At 38.5% G+C, this 17556-nt stretch overlaps 1 protein-coding gene across 1 annotated transcript in view; it reads right to left on the bottom strand.

Annotated features, from left to right (window-relative positions):
* Positions 1-13529, bottom strand: part of MAP3K15 (mitogen-activated protein kinase kinase kinase 15) — a 59522-nt gene extending 45993 nt beyond the window's left edge. Inside the window, exons 1-4 of the mRNA XM_008945604.1 lie at positions 13407-13529; positions 10485-10508; positions 4955-5026; positions 1473-1666 (exon numbers count right to left, since the gene is read on the bottom strand). Coding sequence (XP_008943852.1) covers positions 1473-1666; positions 4955-5026; positions 10485-10508; positions 13407-13529 — 413 coding nt within the window. The remainder of the gene's footprint in view (positions 1-1472; positions 1667-4954; positions 5027-10484; positions 10509-13406) is intronic.
* Positions 13530-17556: the final 4027 nt, after the last annotated feature.

Below are 17556 nucleotides of genomic sequence, written 5' to 3'. Positions count from 1 at the left end.
GGGGGATAGCGGGCAATGCTTTTCAAAAGTATCAAATGATTTAAGAAAGGGAGTCACACTTTCAAGAATGATGCAACACTTAACCTCCTCAAATTTATTCAAATCTTTGGCAGGAATGAGGAATCTTCCTCTTCACAGAGATCTACCACAGCAATGTCTAATTCTGCAGCTGTACAAAAGCCTCTTTCAGGCACTTGTGCCTGAAAATGGGAGAGAGAACAGAGGCTTTACTGTAGGACTTCACAGTACACTTATCAAAACAAAATCACCCACAACCCTGTTCATAAACATCCAAGCATATAATATAGGTAGCTTTGGACAGCTGGTGCCCAGAGCACCATTTCATAATGACACAAATTCTAAGCAGTACCAAAATCTACTACTGCCAGGACCAACTGTGTTACTAGCTTTATGAGACTGCACTACCAAGGCACAGCTCTCTGGTACACTGAGCAACTTTGTTGAGTTTCTTCCCTTCCTCTTGTCCCTTTCCTCAAAGTGGGCCTGTAGGCCTCCCGTGTAGCCTCCTCTCTAGGCCTGCTTTGGAGAAGCAGGAGGCAGCCTGTGGTTCTTCAGGCCATCAATATCCCAGTCATTGTCCAGTAAGGTGCTACAGAATAGCAGACCTGACATGGATGGAAGTGTAAAGGACAAAGTGTGTATTAGTCAGTCATCTGTGGGATCCTGAGTGAGACTAGGTGAGAAAAGGGGGATTTTAGGTGAGTCTTTCACTTGGGTGGGATGCCAATGAGAAAAGAGAAAGAAATTCAAGGGCCCTAAGCATTACCTCATGCTACAGACACCAGAAAAAAGAAAGCCTAGAAGCTCAGACTCTCTCACCGTTTTCCACAAATGCAAACAAAACCAGACTAGCTGCAGAGTACAGGGCAAGAAATCAAGAAAAAGAGACTTCCATCTCCAGTCCCAGTCCTCAAAACTCCAAGAGTCCCTTGCAGAAGTAGGTGGGACAGTATCAAGTTTATTAAATGACATCAGAAGGTAGTACTGAAAAACAAACCCAAACAAAAAACAAACCCAAACAAAAAACAAACTGTGGAAGTTACATGTGATTGCCCATTGCTGCCATATTTATGTATTTATTTGGTGACAGAAAGGGACAGTCTTTGGCTTTAAGCCCTATGAAGAGGCTGTGATCTTACCTCCTATTACAACCTGTAGCTTATTACACTGTAGTTTATAGTCAAGCACTTTACACACAGATTGCCTTTGATTACTGCTATTTCAGAAAGTAACCATAAATCAGTTTCTAGGTAACCTGGTTAGTTAACAGCAACAGCTGCAGGACATCAGTACAGAAAGCAGTAAAGTTAGCAGCTTCTTTTAACACTATATTAAGTACAGTTAAAACTAAAATATAAAAAAAATGTTATTAGTGATTCTCCCTCTTTTTTTTCGACAAGATTAAAAAGAGACTATCAAAGGTTCTGTAGGTGTACATGTTGTAAAATTACCATGATGTAACATGGACATCCTTGAGAAGGCCGATAAACTTGTCCACTAGCGGGACACAAAGTGGCCCCAAGATATTGTCCCAGCTGGGTTGCATATACTCAGAAGCTCTTCGCTGGGCATCGCTTTCACAGCAAAAGTAGTCTGCACAAGGTGTGATGATGTATGGAATAAAATAATAATTGCCACTGGAAGCCTAAAAGAAAAACAAGTACAGCTTAGAAAACAAACGAAGGTGGAAATGTGCTTGTGTATATACAGAATCTTTCACGGTCAGAAAAAACAGCTAGAGTAGGGCTGTGCACTATGAAGCTTTAGTGTACTGTTTAACACAAGATTTGCAAGCACTACATTCAAGGAGTGTCTGTGTTAACATTTATGTTACATATATTTACAAGGGTGATGAATAAGGGTCCAAGGTCTGTTAAGCAATAATACAATGAAGCTGTTCCATTTTTTGATGGGGTGCACAGACCCTAATAGGATCTGACAGTTACAAGCTAGCCTTCTGCTCTCAAATTTTTTGAGGTCAGAGATGTCACTTGCATACCCTAGGCTCACTCTGTGCTAGGGAGGCTGATGCAGAGCTCCCCACAAAGAGAGAGAGAGATGCAGAAGCACAGGCGTTGGAAGGACTTAATGGAGATGTGTAGTCCAGAGGAGCCTACAAAACACCTGTTGCATGCTGCCATCAAACACCACACCAACCAACCACCAAAACTTGTTTGGTAAGAAATGTAAGACATTTAACACAAAATTCTAGAAGATCCAAAAATCCACAATATGTCACACAGAAAGCACAAACATGATCATGGTGCTGAAAGGGGAGAGGAAACAGGAAATGCCCTTCAGAGCCCAAAACCTGTAAGTTCAGAGTCTTAACTCCTAAGCAAGACTCCAAAAAACAGAAAACAGTGAAGTTTTCCACAGCTTCTGGAAGCACCAGTATGCCATTTTGAGCTACGACAATTCTTTGCTGTTTAGAAGAAAAGTCAATGCTGCATTTCAGAGTAACTAGATAGAAGCACTGAAGCATAGACCAGTATGACACAACTAACACAACTACCACCAAATACCCTTCAGCTGCCACCGTGGGGATATCAAGGCATCAAACATATGAAAAAATGAAAGGTATGATTTTGCTGTATATCATCTAAGCCCGCAATAAAGCCACAGCCATTTACAGTCACCTTGAACAATGGGAGAATGCAAAAATGATGGAAAGAATGGATGTGAAGATGGCACAGTTTTATGTGCATTAATAAAATTAATAAAATGCATATAAATATCTCTTTAGACAAGAGAAATAAATTGTTCACAGGAAGTAGCAATGTAGGGCATGCAGTTACTAAAAATACAGATGGAAAAAACTTCTGAATTTGTACATCCTGTTGCTGATACGAGTCTGTAAGGATTCAGAATTTTATATTATTTCTAACAGATAAAGATCTAGCCACTTTCTTTCCTCATAAACGCTACAGTACAGTATCTCTGTAGTAGTAGTATAATTAACTGTTGCAAAGTTATCTCTACTTCCCACTAAAACCAAACACTGAGCTCAGTACAATGCAAAAGTTGCTTGTATATAAACCCTTTTCTTAAACCTGTAAGACTGCATTAGCTCTTCCTGCAATGGAGAAAAAAAAAAAATCCAATTTCAAACTATGATGTATCTTGTGATGCAAAGAGAGCTGCAGTTATCTACTGAAAAAGCAAAGCAATTTCAGAAAAATTTAAATGACACGCGTGAAACACTGTATTAAACTTACTCATAGTTAAATTTATGCAATGAAAACTACATTTTTATCCATGACTTTCACATTTTTGTGTATGGAAGTCAGGAACCCTGCACATATTTAAGCACATTAACTTGTCTGAAAAGCAACCAGCTCAAATTTTCTAGCCTCTTCCATCTAATAAAGTCCCTTCATATAGAGACTATGAGACTCTCTATGAGATTCTGTCTTATCTTCATTACGTCAAAAAAACAGATCGGTCCATCTACTTTTCTTACACTATCAAGGGTAAGAGACAGCTGAAAAATATCCGTCTTCTTCTACACTGATACAAAAAGCTAATAATTGTGAAAACTACTGTCCTGTCATATATCAATTATTGCTTTTTAAGATAATAATAAATAAATGGCACAGGTATGTATGATGTAACATATATAGCAATTCTAGCTGCAAATATTTGTAATTTATAAATTATGGCTTGTTAAATTTAAAAAAAATTATAAAGCTTATAAAGAGACTGTGCTGAGTTGACTTATTTCAGGATTAGTAGTTAAGCTACTTTTATTGTCTTAGTTGGATAAATTTTTTAATTAAAAATTACAAAAAACCAAGCAGACTGCAAAAAAACCCTCTCAATAGCTCACCTTCCAGCAAATAACATATGTCCAATAACATATGTCCAGTATGCAAGCAATGAAACCTTTGTATTCAATCAAAACACTTTAAAATCTATCACAAAAAGAGCCAAAAAGTTTAGGAACTAAAAAAAAAAAAAAAAAGAACCACCAGCAGAAAATAACTGCAAATAAGCTGAGATAGAGGCCTGTTCTTCAGGGGAAAACGGCTAAAGGAATTAAGCACAGAGTCATGCCTTTGCTGAAGGGCTGAAAGATTGAGGTCATTACAGGCCATCTTTAGGCTCTAGGCAATGCAGGCCTAATGTAGAGTGCTTTCTGTCTTAAAATACTCCTCCAAACATTTAGCTTGTGCTGTTAAAAGTAAATGTTTTACCTTAGTAACATAAATAGTTATTCCGGTGCAACTGTCACTTTGTGACAGAGAATTAAAGGTTTGCAGTTGTTTTGGTTTTTTTTCAAATAAGCAATACTGAGTAAAATCTCTGCATGTTTAGCCAGGGGATTATTCCTGCAGAGCTAATAGCACAACTATTTCACTTGAGCCATGCAGTTCATTTTGCCACTCACTCAGGCATCAAGAGTATCAGGAGTGCTTAGCCTACCTTACAACGCCATTAAAAAGAAAACACACAGAATAACAAAAAATTAACTGCATTCACTCAAAAAAAAAACCCCACACAGGATAACAAAAAATTAACTGCATTCACTCAAAGAAGTCACAAACTTCTGAGTCTTCAGAGAGTTTAACCCACTGTTGCCTCACGAATTAAGGTTTTCACAGTAGTTTTCTGTGACATCACATTCCTATCCATCTTGCAGTACAGGTGACTAAGATGATATAAAATTTGTAAAAACACTTTGCTTCTAAAGTTGAATATATGCAGTATTTTTATATAAAGACTTAAAATAGAACTTACCACAAGCCAAACATTCTAAAAGCTCAGGATCTAGCTTGCAAGGAATGAGCACTCCAAGATTACAATCACTTTGAAGGAAAGACCCTGCCAAGCACTATCCTTCAAGTAACCTTAGACAGTTTTAAACGCCTAGCAACACAGTAATAAGATGGCATAGCTATTCAGCAGAAAGCAGATTTAAAGTGATACATACTTTGCCTATCAGACTACCACTGTGGTATTCAGGAGGTACTTCAACCCGAAGAAAAGCTTTGTGGTTGGCAACCTACTCCAAATTCAAATAAAAGAGAGGAAAACATCACCACAAAACAGTGTAAAAGGCAAAAAGACAGACATGACACGAATAGAGAAATTATTAAAGAAAGAAACAACAGAAAACAAATATATTTACAAAGTCTGTGTTTACAAGGCCAAGAGAACATCATTAAGATGCTTTCAAGTCTTTTATGAACCTATCAAATTCATTACCTTATTTAACTATAATATAAACACTATACACATATCCCCTGAGATAGTAGCATTTCCATAAAAACTAACTTCCATAAATTTTGAAAGCCTTAATTTTCATTATATCAATAGTAGCAGTGGCATATTTCACAATTAGAAAAATCTGAAGTAGCATTTACGGGGTTACCCATTGCCTTTGTACGATTCTCCCCCCAAAAGCAAAAATGATTGTCTGTATTTAAGATGTTCCTTCTCCTCTTCCATTCTGTTGCCCTTTAGGAAGCTCTTTTAATAATTCTGCTGCCTCAGGCTTTTTTAGAAATATGTCATTAAATGCTGTATCATACAAACTTCACCTGTTGTAAAAATAGAAAATAAACAGAAAGGTACTCTGCAATACTACTTTTTCAGATTATTCAGTTCATCTTTAGAGTCTTAGCTCTCACTTCAATCCATTTGGGCTACTAAATTGGAGAATATGAGTCCAAGTGTCAAAAATCTTTCTATTTAGTTTTCTTAAATGTTCATTGCTTTGAAAGAGTAGATACAGTCTAATTGATAGAGCTACTGAAAATCTGAAGATACTTTCAGCCAATTAAAATAAAAAGTGACTTTTCAACATAAAAATTCCTTGTGGCAAGGACAAATTGCAATCCTGTTCCCTTCAGATGAAGGAGAAATTTTTCTAATGATTCCTCCATGGCATGATCTAATTAAAAAAATTCAACATTTAATTCTCTGAAAATACTTCAACAGGCCCACAGGTCTAAATATACTACAAACAGCCTTGTAGTTTAACAGGCAGCTTACTTTCCCCAAAAGCAGTTAACAGGGTTATTCAAATTTTATCAGGTATTCCATCAGCTAAAGAAAAATTAACTAGTAGTTCTTTCTCCTTATATTCTGTACTTGGAATTATAATTTTTCCAGAGTCGGAAGTTCTAGTCTGTATTTTCAATGCCACATAAAAATTCCATCAATCAAAGTATGTTTCTCAAATTATGTGCAACCAATGCCAAAAGTATTGCCAGAAGAACTGTAAATTTTGCTTCCTGGCTCCAATAGCTTTTAAAAAACCACCCATGCACTTTTTCCTTCACTCAGCCTTGGACATTTTTTTTATGCTCCATTCCTTAAAATTCTGTAGAGGGAAAGGAAACCTACCTATTGAAAAAAAATATAAAATCAAGGACAGCAACAAAATGTTGCTTCAAAATATAACAACTTTCCCATGGATTCTGTCTATCACATCTGTTTGGACGAAGATTAATCTTTTTTTTTTTTTTTTTAAATCCTTGAAATTTTATTTCTCTAGGAAGCCAATGTTTATCTGACACCTGAAGAAGCTCCAAAGCACAAACTCATTTTCCATAGATAAATTTATTTTCCTGCACCTTACAGCCCAGCAGCAATCACCATGCTTTCAAACCTTCATTCTTCTATAATGACAGAGGAAGCAAAGTGTTCTGAATGACTGCATACTTGCAACTTATTTTATTGTTGATAACTTTGACAGAAGTTAAGAAATGGTGCATACACTCTCAGTAAAAATAGCAGAAAATAGTCTTCAAAAGCTCAGAGGAGCTCTACAGAAGGAAACCTAACTGATGGGACACAGAAAAATGACCCTGAAATTCGCGGCAGAGCAATTCTCTCCTGGGAACGGAACTCCTTTAGCAAATAATTCTTTCATTTTGTACCTAAAAATGTAATAAATTATCAATACAGAGTTATAAATCCTTTTTTGAAGGAGTCAAGTGGAACTGAATCACTTTCCCCATCTTATCTCATCCCTGAAAACTTTGTTCCTGGATTGTGGAGGGAAGGAAGTTCCCCTCCTCTTACGTTCTTTTTTTCAGACAGTAAGCTCTTAAATCTCTCAGACTCCCACCACTGCAGCATGCTGCTGTATAATTTTCACTGTTAGATCAGCTGTACTCAGGCCAAATCTCAAATGAATTTTTGACCTTTTGTCTACGCATTGTTTTCACCTTTATGTCTGGTTTCCTCACTCTTGCCTCCTCTTTGATGTTGAATTAGAATAATGTTTTCTTTACATGGAAAACATCCATTTTCTTCAAGGCTTACTCATCATACACAAAAGAAAATCACTCCAGACAATGCACTAGACATTCACCTTCTCTGCATCTTTAACATGGATCAACATCTGTTCTGTGCTATGAATTTTTTTCATCTTTGTACATGACAAATATCAAGGATGAGGGCAGGGAGAACACAGAGAAAGCTTCAAGCTACAGCAGCCAGCACAGAAAATTTCACTTGTGCTGCTGGAAAAGTTGTGTGCTGTACATGGTAGCAATCTCAGTTGTCCCCCTTCCCTTATACACAGTGTGGATGCAGACACAGAGCTTATAAGACACAGAGCTTATAAGACACAGAGGAATTCTCTTAATCAAACCAGCAATGGTATGCCTGTGGCTACCTCAGCACTGGAGGAAGGCTTGGCAGATCAAGGATCTATCCTCTTGCCAGCATGTCTCTAGACCCTAATGAAGAGTGACTTTAAGCTCTTTCTGCTATTCCACACCTATGGCAGAGACATACTTGCACTTTTCAATTGGGGGAAGTGAAAGGAAAACACAAAACCCTACTACAGGGCTATTAACTATTTTATCTAATATTCAGCATTGAAACTGAAATGGTTACGTAACTACATATTTGATCTGTCTCAGTAAATTCACACCAATTCTGTACCTACTTAACTAGCACATCAACTCTCATTAGCAATTAACTTCAAACAAGATATTGTCCATAGAGCTGTAAAATATTTAACCAAGCAATGAAGCAGTGGCACCATACTGAGGCGTGGCAAACTGCACACCTCTCATGACAAGTCACTGGACCAGAAAGGAGGGGAAGGGCAATTGTTACTTGAAGTCAACTCCAACTCAGAAAAACACGAAGTTCTAACCTATTAAAAATTTAGCTTGCTAATTACTTTGTTGTGATTTCTAATTAAAAAAAAAAAAAAGCAATATGGCAGGACATTAATATAATAAAAAAGAACATAAACAACTTCAAATAACACTGTCGTGGTTTGAGTTAGACCAGAACGAATTCTGTTCAGTGATTTTACTTTTCAGCTTAGTCTCTTCTAACTAATGGCACTTTCTGAGGTTAATGGCACTTTTTCAGACAGGGCCTGCTTATAGCAACGATAACATTCCATGTTTACAGTTAACACCAAAGACTGGTATGCAGACCAAGGTCACCGCTAAATCTTGTGCACCACATTGGGGGTGCAGAAAGTAAAAGGCTGCACCAGTAGAGTGGAGCACACAGCACAGGTGATCCTAAACTGACCAGTGAGAGATTCCATCCCATATATGTCATATTCGATATAAAGCTGAGGGATCACAAAGGTCAAGCCTCTCCTCTTCAATGGCCAGCATCTGAGGAGGACTCCATCTGTTCTGCCTTTGATCCCAATCTGTGTGTTCCTGAATACAGCTCCCAAATCCAACTCCTGAATCCAGCTCCCATCTGCCACAGAGTCCAGTCTGGGACTTCCCCAGTGCCTGCTCCATAGCATCAGTGGTGGTGGTGACAACTGCCACCAGGGGACTTGGTTTTGATGTCGGTTTTGTGTATATTTGTATATGTTCCATTTTATTTCTAGTATTGTCATTAAAGCTTTTGAAGTTTTCTTTTCCAATCTGTAAGTCTCTCTCCTTTATTCACTTTCTCCTCCTGTTTGGGAAGGGAGAGGGGTAAACAGACAGCATCTGTTATAGGTGTAGTGGGCAGCCCTGACCCTAAACCTCTAAACTTTGACAAACAAAAGAGTCAAGAATCCATATCTGGTATTTAAAGTAACTTATTTTTTCCCTGCTGTATTTTACTCACAATTGCTGTCTTAATTTAAGCACTTGAAGAACATGGCAACCTCTCCTTTTTTAAAGGAGGGATCAGGATCTTAGTTTCAGGATACCTCCCTGCCCCTTTTGCTAGCTACATGGTGTTTACAGGTCTAATACCAAGCCCTGCTCTAGAAACTTCGTCACCAGATCCACCTTCTCTGACACGCAAAGGTAAATACCTCCCTCTGTGGAAGAAAGAATCTGTCAAAAGAAAAACTGCAGCCTGCTAATCTGACTGCACTAGGCTGAAATCGCTGCTCTTCTCTTTGCCTTTATTCAGTTTCTGGAATTACCACCAAATGGTTTTGTCACAATTCTCCATCTTACTCTGTAGAGGAATTCACATGCTTGTGACGTTTTGATCATCCAGCTGATGGATAGTCACATTCACAAGCAAACCTTCCTCATTCTGAAGCCCTCCAACATGGAGCTACAGACCAGCAAATGCAGTTCACTCTACATCGGTGAAACTAGTTCAAAGATCACCAAGCTAGACAGGAAACTTATTTGGATTTACTCACGTGCTCGTCCTGACCTATCTTTAGCCTACGCGCAGCACCTCAGCCAACTATAAACAGCAGCTCAAAATAAACCACTGTGACTAACGTATTTTCTTTTCTAGTTCCATTTTAAATTATCAGCAAACTCTAAGGACACTATTATCTTGGTCCTGCTCTATATTTATCTGAAGAAAACAAAAGTACATAGTGAATGTGGGGAAACAGAGGGATACATGGAAGTTTAAGATTTTTGCAAATTTAATAGTCCTCAAAATAACTCAAAATAGTATAGAGTGTTTAACGAAAATAACCACTGACATGATGTCAAGTATGACAAAATACATAACTAAGATATCATGGCATATTGCAGTAAGCCTGAAATAACTATTAAACTTTATGTTTGTTCAGGCTTACTTTCTTGTTTGGTTTTACTTGCATTAAGGGTAAGTATGTTTACTTTGGGAAAGAAGCTTTTGCATTCCTAAGCAAAATCTCTTAATTTGAGAGGAAAAGGACAGGTATATAGTAGCCTAAACTGCTTGAGATACAAGAGTACGCCCCATTAAGGCACCACACACATACGTTTGCACAAGAGGGAGAAAGAGACTTTGAATTTCTGAGTTTACATTTTTATCTATCAACCTACATATATAACATATATCTACTTGCAGTTCTCTAGAACTTAGAACTTCTAAAGAAAAGTATTTTTTTTAATCTGGCTTTATTTTCAAAAGGAAGTTAACAAGATTTCCACTAGTTTGAATTGTATATTGGTAAAACAGACTTCTGCCAATGATATAGAGCATATATGTGCTTGGCAGCTTTGTTATTTGAGCTGCTTCAAATGTAGTACCTTCATTTTGTGTTTTAAAAAGAATGTAGATTTAATACTTACTGTGTTTTTCTGAGATACCATATCCTGGAAAAAGAAAAAAGAAAATACTAAAAATGTTTATTTATTTTTACTGGGAATTATTTCCAATAAAAATAACTGGTATACCCATACACACAAATATAGAAGTGCTCTTCACAGCCTAATCCCTATTTCCTGCTGCAGCAAATTCTATGTAAAAGGACAGAACAACACCAAGAAAAGGCTTAGTAGTTCAGGTTAGGAAAAAATTAACGATTCAAAGAAGAAACTTGTTTAAAGAAGTGCTCAGAAGATGAAGAAACTTGTACTTGCCAGTAATTGAAATTTGTCAGCCTGGGAATTCCACATACCCAGTCACACTCTGGTCATTTGTGAGACAAAATCATTCAAAGCTGGATATTTTTTCTTCCCCTGGAAGAGTATCCTTAAGATACCTAGGCCCCTTTCCTACCTGGATAGGAACAGACCAACACACACCTCCTATGCCATAAATATTCTCACCTCAAAACCTAAAGAGATATATTGAAACTATGAGGCAGATGATAAAGTACTGGGCATGTAAAGCAAACCTCAAAGATTTCCAGTTGCTGGTAAGCAACCACCTCCTCCCACTAGTGATGGCTCATATGTCCAGTGAACACTGCTTGGTGAAACTAAAGAGATCCCCAGTTAAGTCATGCTCCAAATGTTAGATAATGACTTGTTTCTAAGTAAAGTTATTGATATAGTTTAATTGTATGTGATTCTGCTTGAGTAACTTCACATCTGGCAGCCTGAAATCCACTTGGAGAGCCACTGGATAGAAATGATCATGTGCATGCACCCTTTTCCTCAATATCTGACAAAATATTGACCATCTAAGAGCCTTAGTTCTGCAAATATGACCCTCTTGAAATCTGGATTATATATATTCTTTCGTACACTTGGAACTAGGATGTTTTGGAAAGAACATTGGTGAAACTGAAGAGACGGCTCTTGGGAGAATTTCAGCATGAGTCCTTGGAAATAAGCTATATAAAGTCAGGCTGCCTAAACATCACAGATCTTCCCAGCAGAAGTAGTAGCAGTCATGAATACTGCCTTTGTAACACTTAGGCTAGCCACTTTTAAGAGGTGTGCACAGCAACCTAGATCCAAATAAAGCAATAAATTCCTGAAGGGAAGAGAAAAAAAAAAATTAATAAATTAGTCATAAACTTGATAAAACAGTAACACCATCAGATGATAAAAATACATACCAAGGTCCCAAACCCTAAAAAGAATTACTGATTAACTTAAACTCCTTAAGCCAAATAAAATCCCTCAGAACGAAAGTGACGGAAGGCTTAGACATGCTAGGGGCCTACATAGGCCAAGAAGGTTATGCAAACAATGGGGAGAGAACGAAGAGATCAGTGACACTGACAGAGTTCCTAGAAGAGAGATGAAGGCAGATAATGGCTTCTCTATTCGTCACATACCAGTGTTCCCAGGTGCCCAGACTTGTCATTGAGCTTCACACCCTTAGGGAAAAAAGAAAAAAAAAACAACCCAAACACCTCAAACCAGAACTAACAGTGCAAAGACTGGCAAGTTCTGGCAACAATCGATCTCAAGGTCCAACCCATGGCCTGATGTAACCCCAAAGGTCATTCAGGTCTCTAACTACGGAGCAGGTGATTGTATACGTGCTTGGCACAAAGTGCAGAAATCAAAGCCACAGAGGTCCTCACTGCACAGAGATGAATAGAAGATGACTAGCCTGTATTTCCCAAACTTTGGCACATCTGTGGGAGAACCAAGCTGATCAGAACATCTGAGTGGAAGGATAAATGAAAGGTAGAAATGTGTTGATGAAAAATAAAAATGAAAGATCTCTTTGCAGTCAGGTACATTATCAAGGCAGGATGAAAAGTTGTATACCTGCCTACCCAGATTAGCTAGAGGAATAGAGGCACATGAGTATGCCTTAGCACATATCTATATAGTTAACTTTTTAGAGCAAACAGTTTGAGAGGCTCCAACTCTAAGTTCTTGTGACCCCAGGTCACACAGAATGTGAATGTGGACCACCACTTAAAGAAAGGACTTATAGGATACCAGACACATCAGAGTAAAATCAATGACACTAAGAAAGAAAAGAGAAGCTGTAGCCAAACAGAGGTTTCTGGGAAAAGATGAGACTTATATGAAATTAGGATTAAACTTAATATTCTTACAGGATTAAGAGAAGCTGGAGAATTCCAAAAAGGGTTTTTGCACATTGGTGGTATGAAAAATATAAAAGTAGTAAGGGGCACTAACTCTAAATAAAGAAGAAATCTAAAGCAGTAAAAAAAGAAGTAATCTAAAGCAAAGAAAACCTGCACTGAGAAAGACAGAAAAAATCTACAATATATGACTAAAATCCAACATCACTTAAGTCCTGAAATTGCTGTTCTGGATGCAAGTGTATAACGTGTATTGTCCTACTATAAAAATGAACAGGCCTATAAAAAGATTTGCTGAGGATCTCTTCTTTTATCTTCAAACAGCAATAAGGAGATTCCTGTAGTCTTAGCTACTCAGAAGTCAGGAGATACAACCTTCATCTGACAGAGGTGCTTCAATAGTAGGAGTAAGTTGAAATACAGGCCTTGTTCCAGTGCCGTTGTTATACAGGTCATAACATTTAAGATGTAGTCTCATTAAAAGAGGGAAATGAAGGAAGAAATCAGATCAGACCTGTGCCCTCACTTGTAAATCTAACCATCTAAAGCAAAAATCAGATCCAATTATGGATCTTTTCTTATAAACAAGCTTTTATACTATTCCAATTATCAGCTGTTTTTCTTAGCAAGATTTTGTTATGTAGCTATCAGGAAATCACATTCAATGGAAGTTTCAGAAAAACAAAAACATTTGCAGGATCAGGTGCTTAAAGATATTTCTGAAACAAAGTACATTTTGAAGTGAGAACCTTACTTTGAGAGACTGAGCAGTGTCAGCATCAGTGTCATGGTAGAGTATAACATTATTAGCCATGTCAAAGCTTTCACGGACACCAAGGTGGTAGAACAGCGATGGTTGCTTGGAAATATCACTCATGTCCACAACTGCAACATCTGAAATGAGACAGGGAGAGGGAAAAGTGCTAAAAAAATAATCTTAAAACAAATTTTATTATTACACAAGATTTAAAATAAATCCTGAAATTACACATACATTTGGTCAGACGAAATCAATATATTCAACTAAGCATAACTTGATCATGGTACAAGTAAATTTTACCATTCTTATGAAAAATAAGGATCTATTAAGGATCTCCAAACCTTCAGGTGGAACCTCTAAGAACAATAATGCAGCAGAAAACTAGGGAAAAGTGCAAGACTGCGTTTATCTTAAGAGGCTAAGGTTTGGAGAACCAGAAATTCCTAAACAGTAGAAAAAGAAATTACTGTGAATGTTGACTCTTAAAAGCTACAGGCAAGTTGATCAAGATTGGGTGTGCAGGAATGAGGGGATTCAAACACAAGTAGCCAGAATAAGACTTTCATTGCTCTTGGGTAGTATTCCAGTCAGAAATGGAAACATAAGTTACATCAGTGGAAGGATGACCTACACATATAAAGAGAGCTAAAGAGAAACACACCATATTATGCAGAACAGCTCACATACAGGTAAAAAGATTCTTAATTCACCATTTCATTCTCATATAAGCATAAAGGTCAGTACAGAGAGGAGAAGAGGTAACTGAAGAGGACAGAATCTTCATCAGTGATATAGACAGTGGCATTGAGTGCAAGCGTGCTGACCATACTAAGCTGGGTGGTGCAGCTGACATGCCAGAGGGACGGGAGGCCATCCAGAGGGACCTGGACAGGCTGGAGAGGTGGGCTCAGGTGAACCTCATGAGGTTCAACAAGACCAAGTGCAGGGTCTCCTGCACCTCGGCAGGGGCAACCAACATTACCAATACAGGCTGGGAGAGGACATGTTAGAAAGCAGTCCACTGGAAAAGGACTTGGGGGTACTAGTAAATGAGAAGCTGGACATGAGCCACCAATGTGCAGCAGCAGCCCAGAAGGCCAATCACATCCTGGGCTGCATCAACAGAAGCGTGGCCAGCAGAGGGAGAGAGGTGATCCTGCCTCTCTACTCTGCCCTGGTGAGACCTCACCTGGAGTGCTGTGTCCAGCCCTGGAGCCCCCAGCACAAGAAGGACGTGGAGCTGTTGGAACGTGCTCAGCAGAGAGCCACAAAAATTATCAGAGGGCTGGAGCAGCTCTCCTATGAGGACAGGCTGAGGGAGTTGGAGTTGTTCAGCCTGGGGAAGGAGAGGCTCTAGGGGGACCTTATAGCAACCTTCCAGTGCCAGAGAGGGGCCTACAAGAAAGCAGAGGAGGGGCTATTCACAAGGTGACAGGATGAGGGGCAAAGACTTTAAGCTAGAAAAGGGTAGATTTAGGCTAGACATTAGGAAAAAATTCTTCAATATGAGGGTGATAGAGACGTGGAATAGGTTGCCCAGACGGGTGGTGGAGGCCCCTTTTTTTTTTTCTCCTTGATCCTCTATGCTATCTAAGAACATTTTGCTCTAAAGCTTTTTAAAGGCCTGTATCTGTATGTCTGTCTGCTTTCACCACTATGAGACAGATGGATGAAATTAAATCTGAAGTATTCATAATACTAGAGCCTTGGCATTGAAATCACAAGGGAGTCTGAGGTTCCAAACAGATTCCAGAGACTCAGTGGGGCTAGGCAGCAAATTTCCTATCTCTGAAGGGGTAACATACAAGTGTCTGTACCTATAGGCAATGAGAGAGAAGGATTAGCTACTAGTAAACAAGAAATCTAAAAGCAGGTCTGATGTATAGGATCCAAACACAGCAGCCAGTTTACCTGGGCTTCACCAAGGTTACACATCGCAAGAATCAACACTCCATACTTAGTATCCAAGTCCTTGGAAAAGCCTGCAATGAATACGTACTCCTGTACTATTCTACCAGGCTGTGCCAACTCACCACACGGGGGTCAGCCAGGCCCTCTGGTTACTAGCAGACTCCCTGCTAAAGCACAAGGACCGTCTTGAGTCCAAAGACAATGATCTGTCTTAAGACCAAAAAAGCCCCAAAAAAACAAACAAACAAACAAAACCAGAAAACCACACAAAAATTCAAAAACACCCTCTTTTCCCCCCAAACCAAAACCCCAACTCAAAATCACAGCAACATGAGAAAAAAACCCTTATTGTGGAACCTCAAATCCTGCATCATCTACTGATGATCTTTCTAGTTCCTCCTTAGCCACTCTCTACAGCATGGCCAAAATTCCTACTGTACTGCACACTAGGTATGCACTGCTCATGCAAACTGAGCAGACTTGAAGCAGTAAGCCCCAGCTCCATAAATATATCCCAATCTAGATTACTCCAACATTACAAAATCATTTTGGAAAATAGAACTTTTCTTTCATAGATCATTTATGACAAACTAACAAGCAGACCTAGAAACAAATACCACTCAGGAGAGAAAAAAAAAAATAGTCTAAGAAGTTGAGCTGATTTTAGTGCTTGCATAAACTGCTTTTGTGGAACCAGAGAGCTGTGAAATCAAAATCACCACCCTGGTAAGAGAATTTATACAATGTGTTCATGTAGCACACAGACACTGGATTTTACAACGCAGCACAAGCAATCACCCGTAGCAGAGTTTATGGAAACAAAGCTACACACAGTTCATTGCGACGTGTAGTAGGCTGCAATGGAAATTCGTCTTCTATTGACTGCTGCTAGGTAGCTACATAAGTACTATCAGAAAGATATTAAATGGACATAACAGAAATAAGCATCTACATTAAAAAGGGTAATTATTCATCACTTAGATATTAATTCACAGTGATAAAAGAAGATCTAGGAGAATGAGGTTTTCTTTTTTATTCACACCTCATAAACATGGTTGGGAATAATGTAAAATAAAATAAAAATATTGAAGTCCAGCAGAGATGAAGTCAGTGTTACAAAATATGTATGCAAGTGAAAAAAGGCCCCAGGAAGACAATTTAATGGATCCAGTCTGATCATGGAAGTCAAGGGATGACACAGAAGCAAACAACAGCAGACAGAAGCAGAGCATCAAAAGTGCTTGTGGCTGCAGACTAGAGCAGTGATGAGAAGCTGCATTCCAAGCTCCCCTCCAGCAGGAACAGCAGCAGGCTTAGAGCAGGGAGGAAAGAGAGCTGCTTACAAAGCAGCTTAACTGCTGTGCTAATGAAATGTAGCTCAAGTCCAGCAGGTCCAGGAAATTAATGCAAGTTTGTGTGGAGAAGAGAAGATGAACAATAAATGCTTATTAAAGAAACAGATCTCTAAGATGTATCCAGTGCACAGGGTGCTAAGTGTACAGTGTTCAGTGTCAATGATCACTGGGTCTAAAATTGGGTCTCCCCAATATTACTCTTTTCAAAGTTACATCTCTCGTCTCGGTATAGAGAATTTTGTGAATCACTCGATGAATGATGCTAACATGTGACACCATATATATTTCTGTTTCAGTTGTCCTGTATTTTTCTTGATTTTCATTTACAGTTCCTCAAACACAGACATGAGGCCCTGTACTTCAACCACATACTTCGTATGACTGATAAGAAAGAGACAAGAATTCCCATAGACTTCCTGAGATACATAAATAGAAAAACACAAGTATCTGCTTTCCAAAGCTTGACTTATAAATAGCAATATAAGTCAATCCTACTTCATCCTCAACTCCCATCCTCCCTATCAGGGGAGCCTGTTCAGCCTAACATACTTCTGGGCTTCCCTTTCTAAATTTAGGTTCAATCCCCTCTATTATAAACAAGTGTGACACAAGAGCTAATGCCAATTTTGAAAAAAAAAAAAGAACTTTTGAGTTTGAATGAATGAGTAATTCTATGCAATAATGAACATTTTCACATAGGTCTAAAAGATCAAGACATGCATTTTCCTATGTTCTGAAGGAAGGAGAGCAGGGGAAGGTACAGCCCCTCTGTAAAGAGAGTAGGCTTCCAAATGAAGTACAAAGATATTTATAATGCATCCACCAGATGGTGTGGAGGGGTAGGGATATGCTTAATCACAGAATCACAGAATGTTAGG

Source organism: Merops nubicus, unplaced genomic scaffold, assembly GCF_000691845.1.
Source record: "Merops nubicus isolate BGI_N331 unplaced genomic scaffold, ASM69184v1 scaffold13738, whole genome shotgun sequence".
In the NCBI taxonomy this organism is placed as follows: Eukaryota; Metazoa; Chordata; class Aves; order Coraciiformes; family Meropidae; genus Merops; species Merops nubicus.
The sequence above is the reverse complement of the archived record's forward strand: the minus strand, read 5'-3'. Positions and strand labels throughout refer to the sequence as shown.